The 19,248-nt window shown below is 47.0% G+C and overlaps 1 protein-coding gene across 4 annotated transcripts in view; it reads right to left on the reverse strand.

Annotated features, from left to right (window-relative positions):
- The window catches only part of RASGEF1C (RasGEF domain family member 1C), a 116,580-nt gene that overhangs the window by 5,825 nt on the left and 91,507 nt on the right, over window positions 1–19,248 (reverse strand). For all 4 annotated transcript variants that reach the window (XM_044948514.2, XM_025293973.3, XM_025293972.3 and 1 more), the window contains 6 exons: window positions 12,530–12,619; window positions 10,869–10,971; window positions 10,247–10,326; window positions 10,070–10,165; window positions 6,542–6,637; window positions 4,449–4,572 (listed from right to left, as the gene is read on the reverse strand). In XM_044948514.2, coding sequence (XP_044804449.2) covers window positions 4,449–4,572; window positions 6,542–6,637; window positions 10,070–10,165; window positions 10,247–10,326; window positions 10,869–10,971; window positions 12,530–12,619 — 589 coding nt within the window. The remainder of the gene's footprint in view (window positions 1–4,448; window positions 4,573–6,541; window positions 6,638–10,069; window positions 10,166–10,246; window positions 10,327–10,868; window positions 10,972–12,529; window positions 12,620–19,248) is intronic.

A 19,248-nucleotide genomic window follows, 5' to 3' on the forward strand; every position in this document is an offset into this window, starting at 1 on the left:
TTTAGATTCTAAGCATTTGGAGATTTTCCTGTTATCTTCTGTTATTGATTTCTAGTTTGATTCTGTTGTGATCACAGAATATATACCCTATGATTTCAGTTATTTAAATTTGTTGCACTTTGTCTTATGTAGCTCAGGATATGGTTTATCTTGGCATATGTTCTATGGGCAATTGAAAAAAATGTGTATTCTGCTGTAGTTATATGGAATGGTTTATAAATATCCATTGGATCCTCTTTGATGATATTGGTGAATTCTGCTTTGTCTTTGCTAATTTCCTCCCTAGTTGTTATATCAGTTGTTAAGAAAGGGTGTTGAAGTCACCAATTATATTAATAATTGTGGATCTATTTATTTCTCCTTTCAGTTCTATTGAGTTTTGCTTCATAAACATTGTCGCTTGGTGGATACACATTTAGGATTGCTACATCTTCTTGGGGACTGACCATTTTATAATTACATAATGTTCCAAATGTACATCAAGGCTGTATATTGTCACCAGGCTTATTTAACTTATATGCAGAGTACATCATGAGAAACACTGGGCTGGAGGAAGCACAAGCTGGAATCAAGATTGCTGGGAGAAATATCAATAACCTCAGATATGCAGATGACACCACCCTTATGGCAGAAAGTGAAGAACTACAGAGCCTCTTGATGAAAGTGAAAGAGGAGAGTGAAAAAGTTGGCTTAAAGCTCAACATTCAGAAAACGAAGATCATGGCATCTGGTCCCATCACTTCATGGAAAATAGATGGGGAAACAAGGGAAACAGTGGCTGACTTTATTTTTTGGGCTCCAAAATCATTGCAGATGGTGATTGCAGCCATGAAATTAAAAGATGTTTACTCCTTGGAAGGAAAATTATGACCAACCTAGATAGCATATTCAAAAGCAGAGACATTACTTTGTCAACAAAGGTCCATCTAGTCAAGGCTATGGTTTTTCCAGTAGTCATGTATGGATGTGAGATTTGGACTATAAAGAAAGCTGAGCTTGGAAGAATCGATGCTTTTGAACTGTGGTGTTGGAGAAGACTCTTGAGAGTCCCTTGGACTGCAAGGAGATCCAACCAGTCCATCCTAAAGGAGATCAGTCCTGGGTGTTAATTGGTAGGACTGATGTTGAAGCTGAAACTCCAATACTTTGGCCACCTGATGTGAAGAGCTGACTCATTTGAAAAGCCCCTGATGCTGGGAAAGATTGAGGGCAGGAGGAGAAGGGGACGACAGAGGATGAGATGATTGGATGATATCACCGACTCAATGGACATGGGTTAGGTGGACTCCAGTAGTTGGTGATGGACAGGGAGGCCTGCCATGCTGTGGTTCGTGGGGCGCAAAGAGTCAGACACGACTGAGCAACTGAACTGAACTGAATGTTCCTCTCTGTCTATGGAAATTTTCTTTGCTCTGAAGCAATTTATCTTATAGTAATACTGCCATTTCTGCTTTTTTTTTTTGATTAATGTTTTCCCATCATTTTACTTTTTAACCTGTCTATATCATATATTTGAAAATGAGTTTCATGTAGACAGCATATAGTTGGGTCACATTTTTAATTTACTCTGCCAATCTCTGTATTTGGATCACTTATGTTAATATAATTATTGATATGTTAGAGCTTAAGTCTGCCTGCTTATTTATTTATTCATGTATTGTTTTCTTTTTGTTCTGTGTTTTGTTTTTCTTCTTTTCTCATGGGTTCCTTGAACAGTTTCTAGAACTCCATTTTGACTTATCTATGGTACGTTCCTAAAGGATATTTTCACTGGATATAAAATTATGGGTTGATAGTTGTTTTCTTTCAGCACATGTGCCACTGCCCCTGGCTGTGGTATCTGATGATGAACCTGATGTCTTTGAATTGTTTTTCTCCTGTAGGTACTGTCATTTCACTCTCAGTACTTTCAAGATTGTTTTTGTCTTTAGTTTCCAGAGGTTAGATTATGATATGTCTTGGTATAGGTTCTTTTGGTTTATCCTGTTTGGGATTCACTCAGCTTCTTGAATCTGTAGGTTTATGTCTTTTCCACATAGGGAAATTTCTTGCCATTACGTCTTTGAGTGCTTTTCAACCTTACCCAGCTTGGCCTTTCGTTCCCAGACTCTGATGACATGAGTGCTACGTCTTTTGTTACAGTCCCACTGGCGCCTCGAGATTGGCTCAGTCTATTTTTTCTCTGTGGTTAAGACTGTATAGTTTCTATTGTTCTGCCTTTCAGCTCACTGGTTCTTCCCTCTGTTCTCTCCATTATGCAATTGAACCCATCTGTTCAGTTTTCTTATTTCAGTTGTTGCATTTTTCAGTTCTAAAATTTCCATTTGACTCTTCCGTATATAATCTATGTCTCTGCTGAGATTTTCTCTATTTTCTCTTGTTTCAGGGAGCTGACTGGATTGCCAGCACGTCCTGTCAGGAGAGGTCTGATGGGACTGAGGGCAGGGCCAGGCTTTTGTCAGAGACTTCACCCATCCTAACTGGGGCCTAATACATCTTATGTTCCTTTTCTTGATTTTCTCAGCCTTATTTTGTGTGTGTGTGTGTGTGTGTGTGTCAGGGGTGGAGGGTGGAGGGAAGGACAGGAAGAAAGGAGGGTCAAAATGGAAGGTGCTTCCCTCTAAGGGCATTCCAGAAGGGCCAGGATTTTACTTGTATGTTCATGGCAGTCTGTCTGACTGGCAGTTAGCAGACTCTCTAGAAATATTGTTGACTAAAGGAGTGAATGGAATGCACCCCCAAACCTCTCCTCTTCCTGCCCCTAGACTCTCCCCACCTCTCTCCTAATGTGCCTCTGACGTTTTATTGCCCACGTTCCACTAATGACAATAACCATTAGTAGGTTGAATAATGGCCCCAGAGACACAGGTCTTAATCCCCTGAATATGGTCCAAAGGGACTTCACAAATATGATTTAGTTAAGGACCTAGAGATGAGGAGATTATCTATCCTGGATTATCTGGGTGGGTCCTAACTGCAATCACAAGTATCCTTACAAGAGGGAAAGAGGGAGACTTGACTTCAGAAGGCAATATGATGGTGGAAGCAGAGGCTGGTATAAGAAGAATATGGAAGAAGGGGCCACAAACCAAGGAATCCAGGCAGGCAGACACTAGAGGTTGTAAACGGCCAGGAAATGGATTTCCCCCCTAACGCTTCCAGAAATAACCAGTTCTGCCAACACCTCGATTTCAGCACAGTAGAACTGATTTCAGGCTTGCTAACTTCTGTAGTCATAAGAGGACAAATTTATGTTGTTCTGAGCCACCAAATCTGTGGTGATCTGTCACATCAATGGGAAACGAATACAACCAGTATTGATTGAATGTAGTCCTGTGGGCTTTGCTGGTGCCCTGTCAGTTAATTCTCACCATGGCCCTAGGAAGTAGTTTCTCTCATTACCCAACTTTATAGATGCAATAGGTGCCAATAGGTAACACCGCTTCTGGGGTGGGAGCACCCAGGCTGGTGAGCTTATCATTATGTGTGGTAGGGGAGACTCCAGATATGGGTGAGACCCCCCCCCCCAAATTTACTAACTTCAAAATATAAAAAAATAAAATGGCCAAATTGAAAATATTAATTCAGAAGCAAGTCACTAAAAAATTCTTTCCCTTAATTTTTTATTTTTGGCAGATGATGTTTTCCTGAGTACGGGTGTGGGTCCATGTGTAGAATGCCTGCCATGATGAGAATCAGGCCTCCTGTGTGCTAAGCAGGGTCCTCCCAGCGTGGTCCCATGACATCCTGCATCCAGAAAGCAGCTAACCATGGGGCCACACTGTCCCTGCGAAGGTCATCAACTCAGCCCCAGATGACTGTTTGCTTCTCCATTACTTTCTCTTTCTGGAGGAGGCAGCTCCGGGAGTATACTCAGTAAATTCATAAGCAAATCTGTTGTATCTGACAAATGATCAGATGGAAATGCTAACCTATTTAAGGGGACGGATATCAACAGTGCTTGGGAGAATGGATGCCTCATTTCATGACGGTGTGTATTACACATGCACACATATGTACATGGGAACTCACATGGCATACATACATACACATGCAAACACCAGCTGTGAAAAGACCCAGTCAGCCTGGTGCTTTACCATCCCCACAGGAGCCCTGGGACGGCTGTTTTTATCATCATGCCCACTTTCCTGATGAGGGAATTAGGGTCAAACATCGTTCAGATTTACAATGTCCAACAGTATCCAAACTGTGCCCAGGGAGCAGCCCGACCTTGGGGCCACAACCTGCCTCTCCCCAGGCCTTGTCCTGTGCTCTGGGGGCAGCAATTATCCAGTTGGGGGATACAGTCTTCTCTGCTTCCTCCTAGAACCAGCACACTTGGGTGTGGCGCATCCCTGCTCACAGCAAGGGCCCTGAACAGTGATGTAACTAAGAGACCTCCCACGAGCTTCATGGCTGAGGGCAAGGGAGGCCAGGGGCTGCCTTACCATCCTCGCTGAAGATGGGGGCAGTGTGCAGGTAGTGGGTGATGCTGAGGTCTTGCTCGAAGGGACACTCCACTTGTTTCCAGGTGATGAACTCTCCTACTTGCTTGGCCAGCTCCAGAAATTTCTGCCAACGACATAGAGACATAAAGCGTAGGCGCCCTTAGTGCCTGGAGGTCACCTGTGGCAGTGGGGCTGGCCCTGGCTCGTCCTCTCTCATCACTCCCAGTGAGGCCTGCTTCTAGGGTGGGCAGAGTGGATCACGGGGCAGAAAATGACAGAGTCCCTCATCAGGAAGTCTGGATGCTGGTCATCTCTCTTTATTCTCTGTGAAGAATTTGCTACACCCAATACCTAAGGCTCATCCCCCTTTCTTGTCTTGGGGAAAGGGCAGTCTTGGGCTATGGGCATCAGCAGGCAGTGCATAAAGCTAGAGGTGACTACTGCTTTAGTTTCATTCTGCTTATTTTTTGTGGTTATCTCAACTTATGGCAAGTGATGTATCCCTACTTACAGCAAGTCTGAGATGTAAATGCATTTAAATAAATGTATTTAAATAAAATTTAACTCATTTAAGTAGAATTTTGAGCAAAATTTAAATACATTTATTTAAAAATTTTAAAATTGCTAACTTAAAGAAGGCTTTTTAAATACACAGTTGTGACTGGGTGAGAACCCCACTCTGTGGCTTCCTCTGATCAGCCTTGATGTCTGCCTCTAGCCCCCACTGCCCACACCCAGGCATCTGCGGCCACTTAAGTACCTTGCCTTCTTGTCCAACCACCCACCCTTCCTCCTAGGCCTTGGTTATAAGGACCAATTCAAGAAAGACAAAAGACAGGGTGTGCACTGTGAACTCCCTAGCCCCTTAGCCCCTGTGGTCTCCAAGCCCAGCCTCTTCCTTGCTGCCTGCAGCCTGGACTGTTCCCCTGGGATGCTGCACCCAGGCCACCTGCTGGACTGGGCTTCATCCAGCTATGCCCAGCCCTCAGGGGTCATCAGGTCTGTGGGTTGCATGTGAAGACCTGCTGGGGTGTCCAGGTGAGGCCCACAGCAGAGGCAGCTCCAGGTGAGAGAGTCCAGGCATTCACCATGGGCCCTATCAGTAGGAGGTAGCAGCAGAGCCCTTGGCCAGCCTTGCTGCATGTCCACACCTCCCAGGCCCTCTGTGTGGTCGTGGTGGAAGCCCTGTTCCATGGTGGGAGAGACTGAGACTTGGACAGAGTGAGGGGCCAGCCCAGAACTGCTACCACTTGGAGAATGAGTGGGGCTGTACCAGGGTAGGGCTGGTCCACTTGCAGGAGAAAAGCCCCTGCTTTCCTGTGGATTGGGAATCACTGCTCATGCGATGCTCTGTCTGACACAGTGACCATCTGCTATCACTAACCTGTGCCCTTGGGACTGCTCTTCCATTGCTCCCCTTCCATGCCCAGCCCACAGCCACTTTGAGACACATGTGCTGGGTGAGTCTGTGTGTCGGGTCAAGACACGGAGTGGATCAGCCTGGCCTTGCTTCTAAAGAGCTTGGGGACTTCAGTGCTGTGACTGATGGATAACAGTCCACTATGTAAGGGCCTCCCTCTGCCTGTGAGGTCAGTGGGGGCTTCCTGGAGGAGGGAAGAACACTTGAGCTGCCAGTGATGTTATCTGCAGAGGGAGAGGAAGTCTTTATCTCCTTCTTTCCACCTTGCCTGATCACTTCCTCCTGCTGCTAAGGGCCCTCCTTCGGAAGGCCTCTCCTGACCTTGAACTGTGCTCCTCTGCGGCTCCTGTCACACAGCACCTCGTCAGTTGTCATCATGGGTCTGCATGGCTCTCTCTCACCAGCCTGGTGCTTCTTAAGGACTGAAAATTATGCTACTTCACCTGTGCTGGGCACAAGGCCTCTACAGAGTGGGGATCCACGTGGTCATGAGCCTCAATTTCTTCCTGCAGAAGATGCAGAGGGACCCCAACAGTCCCGCCCTGATGCTGGCTGCAAACTGCTGCACTCCGCCTCAGAGCCCTACATTAATCCAACCACTCGGGGCCAGCTCGGGGAGCTCTTATCAGTCTGCCTAACTTGGTGGCAGGCCCTCCAAGGGCCTGGACCCTACCTCAAAGTTGACATGTCCGTTGGGGAGGCGGTTGGCACAGCCCTCATTTAGGAAGTAGATGTCCTTGATGAGCACGCTGAAGAAGGGGATGACAATCTGGAAGGGAGAGGGTGCAGGTCAGCCCTTAGCTGGCCTCCCCATAGTGGCTGCACAGGAGAGAGGCAGCCGTGTCAGCAGCCCCCTGCCCCAGGGCCCTCAGATACCCCCATGCAGAGGGCAGGAGAGACTTCCTGGGCAAGGCTGCCCAGTCTCAGAGATCCACGGGTTATAGACTACTTAATATGCACCATGGGGGCGGGCAATGTGGAAACCACAGAGGAGCCACAGACTGGAACGAGACTATTTTCTCCCAGGCCCCATTGGACCCCAGTGCTGATTGAGCTCCTGCTGTATATTTCCCTCGTGTTGGGGCCAAGGGAAAGATGCAGAGTTTCAGCGGCCTTTGAATGTTCTCCCATCGTCTGTTGGGAGAGGCCAGTGGGAGCCTCCCCCCACGGATCATGGGTCCACAGACAGGCCTCCCCACTCATGTGCCCCAGGAGGAATGGTGTGTACTGAGCACACTGCTAAATATAAAATAAATATTAAAACAAAAATAAATAGACGGAAATAGAACAATTTTTTAAAAAGTTTTGGTTTTATGAATTAAAAAAATGGAATGTGAATCATCTGCTGTGAAACTCTGTGGCCTCTTTTACAAATATATTTAACAATGTGCTACTCCGTGTCTTTCTTGAAGCTAAAGATCTAATCGCACTATATCAGGGCAAGGCCAGGAAACATCCCTACTCTGGCTCCTGAAGGGACGGGCTTCTGCACTCAGCCTGAGAAGGGCCAGGTGTCTGTTTCACTGTCGGCTGTCTTGTTTCTCCCTCCTTATTCTGCACCTGGTGACCCCAGGTGGTGCTAGTGGTAAAGAACCTGCCCGCTAATGCAGGAGATGTAAGAGATGCGGGTTCAATCCCTGGGCGGGGAAGATCCCCTGGAGAGGGCATGGCAACCCATGCCAGTACTCTTGCCTGGAGAATCCCATGGACAGAGGAGCCTGGTGGGCTACAGTCCACAGGGTCACACAGAGTCAGACATGACTGAAGTGACTTAGCACTTAGTACAAGAAAGGAGACCAGCTGCTGACAGCTCAGGCTACTGTTGGGGGTCAGTTGGGTCTACCTTATGTGTGGATTGAATCGTGCCCCTCAAAAAAGGCATGTTCATGTCCTAAACCCCAGTGCTTACAAATGGGAACTTATTTGGAGATACAGTCTTGCTATGGATGGAATCAAGTGGAGATGATGTCATACTGGATTATGTGGGCAGGTACTTTTATAAAAAGAGGTAAATTTGGACATATACTATCTGTTTCACACAGTCATGTGAAAAGAGACAGGTAAGAGTGATGCAGTCACTAGTCAAGGAATGCCTATGGCCATCGGAAACCAGGAGAGGCAAAGAAGAATCCTTCCATACGGCCTCCAGAGACAGCGTGGCCCTGCCAACCTTGACTTTGGCCTCTGGCCTCTGGCACTGTGAGACAGGACATTTCTGTTGTTGTAAGCTACCTAGTTTAATGTGCTGTGTTTTGCCAGCGCAGGAAATAACACATCTGCTCTGCCCTCAGGCTCCAGAGCTGGGCCCGTGTGGCCAGTCCAGCTACAGCCAGCTTCCAGCCCGTCCCTCAAGTCCTGACACTTCTGGCTCGGGGAATGCCTAGATCATTCCCCATCCGAGCTGACAAGGGCTTGGAGGTGAGAAGCTGAGCACTGAGCACTCGGCACAGCATCGAAGCATGGCTGGCTCAGCTGGGCAGGGCAGCGGGGGAAACTGAGGCCCGTGGAGTGTCAGGGCCTGGGACAAGGTCACCTAGCTAGTGACCACTAAGCCGGGGTTAGAGCCAGGCTCACTAGGGTTTGTTGGCAACAGGAGTTTCCTGGAATGCAGAACTTGTGGTGCTAAGCCTGGGGCAGTCCCAGGCAAAGTGGGGTGAACTGGTTATCCTAGATTTATGTCCGTTCAGCAACCATTTGCTCGTGTCTTCTCTGTGCCAGGGCTTGGAGACAGTGAGAGCATGTCACATATATTCATTCCTGATACCAGTATGGCAGGAGACAACCTACACAGTGAGAGGCGTCTTTGCCATCCCCATGCCGTGTTTAGACCCTTCCTGTCTCCATTTGCACCTTGGTCGCCGGGGCGTCAGTGGTGGGCCTGAGCACTTCGTGTGCTAAACTGTGTACAGATGGGGTCACATTTCATCCTCTTCACTGTCCTGTGAAGTAGGGCTCTTAATACCGCATCTTACAGATGAGGAAGCTGAGGCTCAGGGTTAAGTAACTCATGGTGGTGGTCTAGTCGCTCAGTTGTGTCTGACTCTTATGACCCCATGGACTGTAGCCTCCCAGGCTCCTCTGTCCATGGGATTCTCCAGGCAAGAATACTGGGGTGGGCTGCCAATCCCTTCTCCAGGGGAATCTTCCTGACCCAGGAATTGAATCTGGGCCTCCTGCAGTGCAGGCAGATTCTTTACTAACTGAGGTACAGTAGCTCATACGAGCTCATAGAGTGGTAAGCAGTGGACACAGGACAGGACCAGCGGGCTCTGCTCCAGAGCCCTGTCCTGCCCTCTTCCTTACTGGGCCCAGAGGTGGGGTGGTCTCCGTCCATCTGCAGCCCCTCACTGTGGTGCTGAGTTCCTAGTCCAGTTCCGGTGTGTGAGGGCTAAATGGAGTTGGAATGGGAGCCCTGCTGAGATGGATGGAGGGTGGGGATTCAGGGCAGTGGGGCTCTGGGGACAGAGGCGGCCCCTCGGGTGCCTGGTGCAGGCCTCTTGGAGGCAGGGCCGTTGGAGCGGTCCTCGGGGTGGCAGCATCTCCCACGTGGGAGGATTTTTCACCACTTCTGTGCGTCCTCACGACTGTAAACCTGTGCCCTTGTTCTCTGGACCTGAGCGGTTCCATCGGAACCCAGCTCAACACGGAGGTCACCCAGAGAGACCTGTGTGGAGGGGCTTCACGACAGAGACGAGGGGAGCGGGAGGGGAGGAAGGAGCCAGCCACAGGCAGGAAGAGAGCAGAGTGAACTTCTGGCCGCAAAGTTTCGGCCTGGGGCACTGAAGGGCTGCAGCAGCACCTCCAAACTTCCTCCCCTCCTCCCCTCCTTCATTTCCTCCCTCTACCTTCCTTCCAGCCTCTAGCCTTCCATTCTTCCTTCCATCTCTCCTCCCCTCTTCACACCCTTCCACCCATCTATTTATCCTTCTTCCATCCATTCTTCCATTGACCCATCCATCCATCTAGCTACCAGTTAGAGCTGCTGGGGAGTGTCTTGATCTGTTTGGGGAAATGGTGAGTTACCTATACTGGAGGCATTCAAGCAAGGTGGCGTGACTCTCTATTACAGGGGTTGTAGAAGGGCAGGGATTGGACCAAGTGACCTTCCAGTCCCCACCTAGGATCTCTGACACAGCCCTCCTGAGCCCAGGTGGTCCAGAGCAGGGAGGAGCTCTGAGGGCCAGGCAAGCCTCTGACTTACCTTCTCCCGGCTGCTGTGGGCAGTCAGGGAGCGGTGGGCTGCCCCTCGCAGGGCTGTTCTATAGTTGCAGAAGTTGCCTGTTGGGTCCATCTGGTGCTGCAAGGAGACAGGGAGGCATTTGGGCAACTGTGTCCTGGGGATGTTGGTGGCCCCCAACAGCCCAGCAGCCTTGCTTACCTCGAGGATGAAAAACTTGGCCGTCTTCACTTTGGCCCAAGTCTTCTTCAGCCTGGAGACCGGGCTCATGTTCATGCCCGCTGGAAGAGGGATGGCTAAGCTGGGCGCAGGGCCAGGCTGGCAGGGCTCTTCTGGGCTGCATAGTTTTATTGCTACACAGCTCCTCTGGGAAGCCCCCAGCTGGGTGATCCCCTAATCCTCTCAGGCTGCACCCTGACGAGAGCTGACATTTGGGGGAGCCTCGGCCTGCCAGATGAGGGGTGGGTGGGCGCTAATGGACGCTGCGTCCAGGCTGGCCTGGCTTCTGTATGTGTAGGCCCCTGTCCCCATGCCCACAACATGGGCTTATACTGTGACCTGGAGCCTGCTTTGGGTCCCCACTTGACCTGAATCTGGGTACACCCTGCCAAGCTCTCACCAAGCACATTGAAAGGGCTGGGCTTGCCTCTAAAGGGGCACCTCCCCAGGACTTTGGGGTGGGGTGGGGGAATTGGAGCCCAGCCAGCACCCACCTCCTGCTCAGAGGCACGTCCTGGCTGGCGCCCCACTGCCTGGCTGCACCCACCCCACCTCCTCTGGGAGCACTTGCCCTGGGGGCCCCAGGCCTGGCCGGCCCACTCACAGATAATGGCCATTAGTGAATTGAAGTTGCCGATGTTGAAGCACTCCCGGGCCACGTCGATGAAGAACTCAATCACCTGGGCCCTTTGTTTCTTCTTGGCTGGCTGGGGACAGGGTGCCCGAGCCTCAGTGACGAGGGGTCCCCACCCTGCGCTGACCTGCTTAGGCATCTTTCCCCTCATTAAACTTTCCAGCTGAGATGCTTTGGACCAGGGCGATCTGCAGCCTGAGGGCTCAGGGTCTCACCATGCCCCGAGGGGAGGCAGCATCGAGTCCATTGCACAGAGGGTCAAGTGGGGAGTGGTGGGACTTCTGTGGGGACACACGAGCCGCCTGCAACATGGGGGGCACTGGGGGCCTCTCATGTCCCCGTCCTCTCAGGCTCAGTGCCAGCATCTCTTCCCTTGGGTGCAGGAAGCAGAGCCACCTCACCTCTCTTCCCAGCACCAAACAGCCTTCACTCTGCATGGGGTGTGGTGGCCACACGGTGACCCCGAGGCCCTGTCCCCTAGAAGCCCCACCACTGCTTTCTGTCAACTGACTGTGCGACCTCACCCCCAATGCCAGCTGACTGTGTGAGACTTGGACCTCCTTGAGGACTCAGAACCAGACCGTGTCCTTCTCTGGCAGAGTGCTGCCCGGCTCTGGGGTGAGCTCGGTCCAGGTTTTGCTCAGGTAAAGCCCCATCTCTCTTGGCTCCCAGGCCAGGGATGCGAAGTCAGAAGAGGCAGGGCTCACGGAACCCCACAGTATCCTCTCTAAGGAGCTCGCCTGTCTCCCAGATGTGCGGTGTGGTCTTTACTGCCGCTGAGAAGTGTGTTGTGTTACTGGTGGAGCTGTGATACCTGAACCCTTCAGAGAGCTGCCACCTGAGGTCCTGCTGTGCTTTGGAGGGCAGCCCCCACAGCGATGGCGACAGTGAGCAAGCAAGGCGGACAAGCAGGCTCGACCATGGCAGGGTGTGGGCGTCCTGACGGGAGCCGCTTGAGCCTCTCCCACTTTGTCGACTGCAGGCATTGACCCCATAAACAAACCCCTTACCCCTCAAGCTCTGTCTGCTTCCAGAGAGCCCACCTCAGCACATATGCTCCCTCCAAACCGTCCCTGAGACAGGGGGCCCTGGGCTTCACCTCTCAGTGGAGGAATGGACTGGGGAGAGGGCCCCGCCGCCGTAAGGAGGGGAGGAGGCTCGGCAGGGTCTGGCTCGGCAGGGCTGAGATCCAGTGGTCAGCACATCCAGCTCGGTGTTGCCGAGTTTCCCTGCTTTCTGGGAGATGCCAGGGACCTGGACTTCAAAGGGCGATCTCCCACTTCTTAAAGTTGGATTATTTCTACCAAGTCCCGAGTGAGCTACACAGAATTCAGCTGCAGGCCAGGCCGCCCCAGGCACAGGTGGGAGAAGCGGATAGCCTACTCCCTTCTCCCTCAGTAAGCATCTCTCTGACTCCCTCTGGGACAGGCAGGTGGATTCATGTCAGGCTCTACTCAGGGGGAAATGTCTCTACAGGCAAAAGCCAGCTAACACCTGGTATCCCAGAGGGTGCCCAGCCTGGCTCTGGGCTAGGAGACAGATGGGCTCATCATGGCCTTCTGGTTCCCCCCCAGGGGGGCTCCTCTCCAGCCCCGGCCAGCTTTGGCCATGCCAGCTCAGGGTCTACGCACCATGCAGATCTCCGTAGCTACGAGGTAGCACAGTCTGTTGAACCATTTCACGTAAGCTTCCAGGTTGTTAGTCTTGTCGCTGAAACAAGGCTAGGAAAGACACAAGAACACACTCAGACTTTTTGTCCATAACTTTTTGAACGTGAATAACTCTTTAAAAGTCAGCCATCATCATTATAAACGATCTTAGAAACGTCGAAACCTCAAAACCATCCACAAATATCAGTGATTTGACATATCCTTCTAGTTATATTTTCTATACACCTAAAGATGTAACTTAATATATGTATATATCATATACCCCTACACACAGTTAACGCTCATTACTCATAAATTTCGTGTTTGCTTCCTAAAATTTCATTTCATTTGTAACCTCCAAATTCACACTCTCATCACTTCTTGGTCATTTGTGGACATGCACAGAGTGGCAAGACGTTTGTCACCCAGCGCACCCGTGAGTTCCCAGCTGAGGTTGAGCTGATGCCCTGACTTCTGGTTTCAGCTTCTGTACTGTAAACAAGTGTCCTTTTCCTAATCTACTTAGTGTCATTTTTTGCATTTTCGTGATGTCTGTTGGTGATTTCACTGGTCAGAGTAGCCCCAAGCACAGAGATGGAACCCTCCAGCACAGCGCTGCCATGCTGCCTCATGTTCCTAAGCACACGGAGGCTGACATGTGCCCTAAGGAAGAAAATATGTGTCTGACAAGCTTCATTCAGATGTGCGTTGTAGTACTGTTGGCCATGAATTCAGTGTTACTGAATCAACAATATAAGGGCTCATTAAACAGAAACACACACAAATCAAGGTTATATATTGACTGGTTGATGAAAAGGCTGTGATGAGACGCTTGCAAGGAACCTAATCTTGTATTTTCTTTAGGACTAAGGACTCAATATTTGCCAATTCAGTGTTCATGATGACTATAGGATATAAGGATGGCAAATAATGAGGATCAGTCATATGTATGTATGTACGTTTCTATCTATAACTATATATTTCCATATTTTCCCACATGAACGTTCTCATGTGCTATCAAATATCCTTTAGAAACATAATTTAAAAAATGGAAACATAATTTTATAAATCCACTGTATAAATGTATCACAATTTCAGAGAATCCAAAAGAAGCAAAGAAAGAAAAAAGAAGAATAGGTAAAGAAGGCAAGGTACAACAGAAAACGGTAAAAACAAATCCACACAGATCAGAAATTTTATGGATTTGTTTAGTCAAAAATTAAAAAAAAAATCCAACTGCCTGTTATTTTCAAGAACTACATCCCAAACACAGGGATATAAATAAAAATAGAAAAATACACATGATAAATATCACATATCTATCTTAATATTAGACAAAATAGACTTTAAGGCCAAAAAAAAGACTCTAAGGCAAGAAGCATTAGAAGAGTTTAAAGGGTAACTGCATAAAGATAAAACTTTTGAGTTATTGAGAATATAGCATGAGTTTAAATTTGTCTGTACCTAATAGCATAGCTTCAAATTATGAAGGCAGAAATAATCCAAAAATGTAAATTCCTCATAAGGAGGAAATTAAGAACACCTATTCATTAAAAGACACAGTAATGAGAATGAAAGGCAAAGCAATCAACCAGAGGAAGAAAATTTGCCATACATCTAATTGACAAGGGATAATTAACTAGTACATATTTTAAATACTCACACAAAACTCTTAAAAATCCTTAAGAAAAAAGACAAATCATTAATAGAAAACTGAAGGAAAATTAGGGACAGGCATTTCATAGAAGAGGAAACAAGAAGGTCCAAAAACACATGAAAAGATGCTCCATTTAACAGTATGACAAAAATTTAAGTTTGACAACTTCAAGTGTCAATGAGACCGTGGAGCAAGAATAACTCCTTGGTGGCAGTGTAAATGGATACAGCCTCACTTGGCATCGCCTGTGACTGAAGCAGGGCAGGCAGTGGTTCCGTTCACAGGTATATCCTAGAGCAATATCTCAAAGCGTCGTCCCTGGGCTCCTGGGGGCCTCCAGGACCCTTTCGGAGGTCCACGAGGGCAAACCTATCTTCATATTCATAAAATATTCCTGCCTTTTCACTGTCTTAACATTTGCACTCCTACATAATAGAATGATGGGTAAAATTACTGCTTCCTTAGCCTGAACTGAGACAGAAGCCCCAAATGATTCCATTGTGTTCTTCACTATTACATACTCACAGTAAAAGAAAAAAAGTGAGTGTGACTTAAGGATGTTCTTGAGAACATAAACTTGAGTTTTATTAAATCTGAACCCCTGAGTATACGTCTTTTTCATATTCTGTGTGACAGAACGGGAGTGCCGTCATCTGTTGGCATCCTTAGGTGAATGGTTCCACCACCCCTCTTGGATACCAAAATCTGAGGATGCTCAAGTTCCTTATGTAAAATGGCATAGTATTTGCACAAACTCCTGCACATTCTCCTGTATACTTTAAATCACCTCTAGTTTACTTATAATACCCAATACAATCTAAAAACTATGTAAATAGTGGCCTGGTACACAGCAAATTCAAGTTTTGTTTTTTAGGACTTTCTTGAATTTTAATTTTTTCTAATATTACTAATCTGAGAGTGGTGTGATCTGCAGTTGTAGAACCTGCAGGTGCGCAGGGAGGACTGTAGACAGGGGTACTTCTGCTGTGCGCACAGGTCTCATGGTGCTCTTGTGGAAGCGCACTGGTGCGCCTGATGTGAGCTGAACTTTACCCACGGAGCACCACTTTACCTGAAAAAAGACTGACCCACATGGTTACACACATTTCAGGCTCATGGTGCTCTTGGGTGCGCCTAATGTGAGCTGAACTTTACCCACAGAGCACCACTTTACCTGAAAAAAGACTGACCCATATGGTTACGCACATTTCAGTATTTGGCTGATGCTTCCTTTAAATCAATTAAAATGATCCTGTAACTTCAAGGTAAACAATTGATAGTATTTGTTGCCAAGGATAAAATTCAAGTTTTCAAGAGAAAATTGGGAACCTAAAAAACACGTATCGCCTCTGGAGCCTGACAGGTTCCCAATACTTAAGAACTTTTTTGGATGATATTAGTAGTGAATATATACAATGAATATTATTTTAAAATATCATCTAATGAAATATGTCAACATTCAGAAGATCTGCTTGATTAGGTGAATCCATATTTTCCAAATGGCCAATATATGTCAGAATTGTACATGCGCAAAAAGATCCATTCAAGATGCGTGGTTTAGTTGCTCAGTCATGTCCAACTCTTTGGCTCTTTGTAGCCTCAGACTCCTCTGTCCATGGTATTTTCCAGGCAAGAATACTGAAGTGGGTTGCCATTTCAAGATGGACCAATGACTTTAATGTGATGGAGTTCAGATTCCAAACTACAATTAATCGTAAAAAATTATTCCTTGTTGAGTTTTAGTGTAGTATCAAATAAGAACATTCACAATTATTTGAAAAGGCCGTAATACACTCCTTCTTTTTCCAACTACATATTTGTGTGAGGAAGTTGGATTTTGAATCACAATAATGTTACGTCAAGAGATTGAATGCCAATTAAGAGAATTCAGCTGTCTGCTATTGCCAGTCACTAGAGAGAGGTTTTTCAAATAGCTGTGAAAAGAAGAGAAGCGAAAGGCAAAGCAGATAAGGAAAGATACACCCATTTGAATGCACAGTTTCAAAGAATAGCAAGGAGAGATAAGAAAGCCTTCCTCAGTGATCAATGCAAAGAAATAGAGGAAACCAATAGAATGGGAAAGACTAGAGATCTCTTCAAGAACATTAGAGATACCAAGGGAATATTTCATGTAAAGATGGGCTCAATAAAGGACAGAAACAATATGGACCTAACAGAAGCAGAAGATATCAAGAAGAGGTGGCAAGAATACACAGAAGAACTGTACAAAAAAGATCTTCATGTCACAGATAATCATGATGGTGTGATCACTCACCTAGAGTCAGATATCCTGGAATGTGAAGTCAAGTGGGGCTTATGAAGCATCACTATGAACAAAGTTAGTGGAGGTGATGGAATTCCAGTTGAGCTATTTCAAAACCTAAAAGATGATGCTGTGAAAGTGCTACAGTCAATATGCCAGCAAATTTGGAAAACTCAGCAGTGACGACAGGACTGGAAAAGGTCAGTTTTCATTCCAATCCCAAAGAAAGGCAATGCCAAAGAATGCTCAAACTACCACACAATTGCACTTATCTCACATGCTAGCAAAGTAATGCTCAAAATTCTCCAAGCCAGGCTTCAACAGAAGTGAACTGTGAACTTCCAGATGTTCAAGCTGGCTTTAGAAAAGGCAGAGGAACCAGAGATCAAACTGCCAACATCCGTTGGATCATCAAAAAAGCAAGAGAGTTCTAGAAAAACATCTATTTCTGCTTTATTGACTATGCAAAAGCCTTTGACTGTGTGGATCACAGCAAACTGGAAAATTCTTAAAGAGATGGGAATACCAGACCACCTGACCTGCCTCCTGAGAAATCTGTATCCAGGTCAGGAAGCAACAGTTAGACCTGGACATGGAACAACAGACTGGTTCCAAATAGGGAAAGGAGTATATCAAGGCTGTATATTGTCACCCTGCTTATTTAACTTACATGCAAAGTACATCATGAGAAACGCTGGACTGGATGAAGCACAAGCTGGAATCAAGATTGTCAGGAGAAATATCAATAACCTCAGCTATGCAGATGACACCACCCTTATGGCAGAAAGTGAAGGACTAAAGAGCCGCCTCTTGATGAAAATGAAAGAGGAGAGTGAAAAAGTTGACTTAAAACTAAAAATTCGTAAAACTAAGATCATGGCATCCAGTCCCATCACTTCATGGCAAATAGATGCAGAAACAATGGAAACAGTGACAGACTTTATTTTTTGAGCTCTAAAATCACTGCAGATGGTGACTGCAGGCATGAAATTAAAAGATGCTTGCTCCTTGGAAGAAAGGTTATGACCAACCTAGAAAACATATTAAAAAGCAGAGACATTACTTTGCCAACAAAGGTCCATCTAGTCAAAGCTATGGTTTTTCCAGTAGTCATATATGGATGTGAGATTTGGACTATAAAGAAAGCTGAGCACAGAAGAATTGATGATTTTGAACCGTGGTGTTGGAGAAGACTCTTGAGAGTCCTTTGGACTGCAAGGAGATCCAACCAGTCCAACCAGTCCATCCTAAAGGAAATAAGTCCTGAATATTCATTGGAAGGACTAATGCTGAAGCTGAAGGTCCAATACTTTGGCCACCTGATGCGGAGAACTGACTTATTTGAAAAGACCCTGATGCTGGGAAAGATTGAAGGCAGGAGGAGAAGGGGATGACTGAGGGTGAGATGGTTGGATGGCATCACCAACTCAATGGACATGAGTTTGAGTAAACTAGGGGAGTTGGTGATGGACAGGGAGGGCCTGGTGTGCTGCAGTCCATGGGGTCACCAAGAGTTGGACATGACTGAATGCCCGTCCCATCACTTCATGGGAAATAGATGGGGAAACAGTGGAAACAGTGTCAGACTTTGTTTTTCTGGGCTCCAAAATCACTGCAGATGGTGACTGCAGCCATGAAATTAAAAGATGCTTACTCCTTGGAAGGAAAGTTATGACCAACCTAGATAGCATATTCAAAAGCAGAGACATTACTTTGCCAACAAAGGTTCATCTAGTCAAGGCTATGGTTTTTCCTGTGGTCATGTATGGATGTGAGAGTTGGACTGTGAAGAAGGCTGAGTGCCGAAGAATTGATGCTTTTGAAATGTGGTGTTGGAGAAGACTCTTGAGAGTCCCTGGACTGCAAGGAGATCCAACCAGTCCATTCTGAAGGAGATCAGGCCTGGGATTTCTTTGGAAGGAATGATGCTAAAGCTGAAACTCCAGTACTTTGGCCACCTCATGCAAAGAGTTGACTCATTGGAAAAGACTCTGATGCTGGGAGGGATTGGGGGCAAGAGGAGAAGGGGACGACAGAGGATGAGATGGCTGGATGGCATCACTGACTCGATGGACGTAAGTCTGAGTGAACTCCGGGAGTTGGTGATGGACAGGGAGGCCTGGCGTGCTGGGATTCATGGGGTCGCAAAGAGTTGGACATGACTGAGCAACTGATCTGATCTGAATGACTGAACTGAACTGAGAGAAATTTTTTAAAATACCGTAAGACAATATCACTCTTCTCATTAATTTTTTTGGAAAATAGAGTTATTTTTCATAAAATATGTAACTTATTAACATATAATAGATTATTATGATAATGAATAAATATTTTTTAAAGTTATTGGCCTTACTGGGTAATATAATAAATGTTTAGTTGCTAAGTCGTGTCCAACTCTTTGCGATCTCATGGGCTGTAACCCTCCAGGCCCCTCTCTCCATGGGGCAAGAATACTGGAGTGGGTTGCCACTTCCTTCTCCAAGGGATCTTCTTGACCCAGGGATCAAACCCATGTCTCCTGTATTGACAGGCAGATTTTTTACCTCTGAGCCACAGGGAAGCCCATTATAATAAATACAGGGAGCTGTTATGACAATAAGCTGCCTACATATGAACATGCAAGTTGTGAACTTTCAAAGATGTGAATGTGCGTTCCATCAACATCAGACATGAGTGAAGTGGCAGCTTGCCCTCCACCTCCTGTTGCTGTTCATCCTTCAGTTCTGCTGTCTCCCCCTCCTCTCCCTTCTCCAGTCAGTAACCCTTCTTTCCTAGTCACGT

This window comes from Bubalus bubalis, chromosome 9 (assembly GCF_019923935.1).
Source record: "Bubalus bubalis isolate 160015118507 breed Murrah chromosome 9, NDDB_SH_1, whole genome shotgun sequence".
NCBI lineage: Eukaryota > Metazoa > Chordata > Mammalia > Artiodactyla > Bovidae > Bubalus > Bubalus bubalis.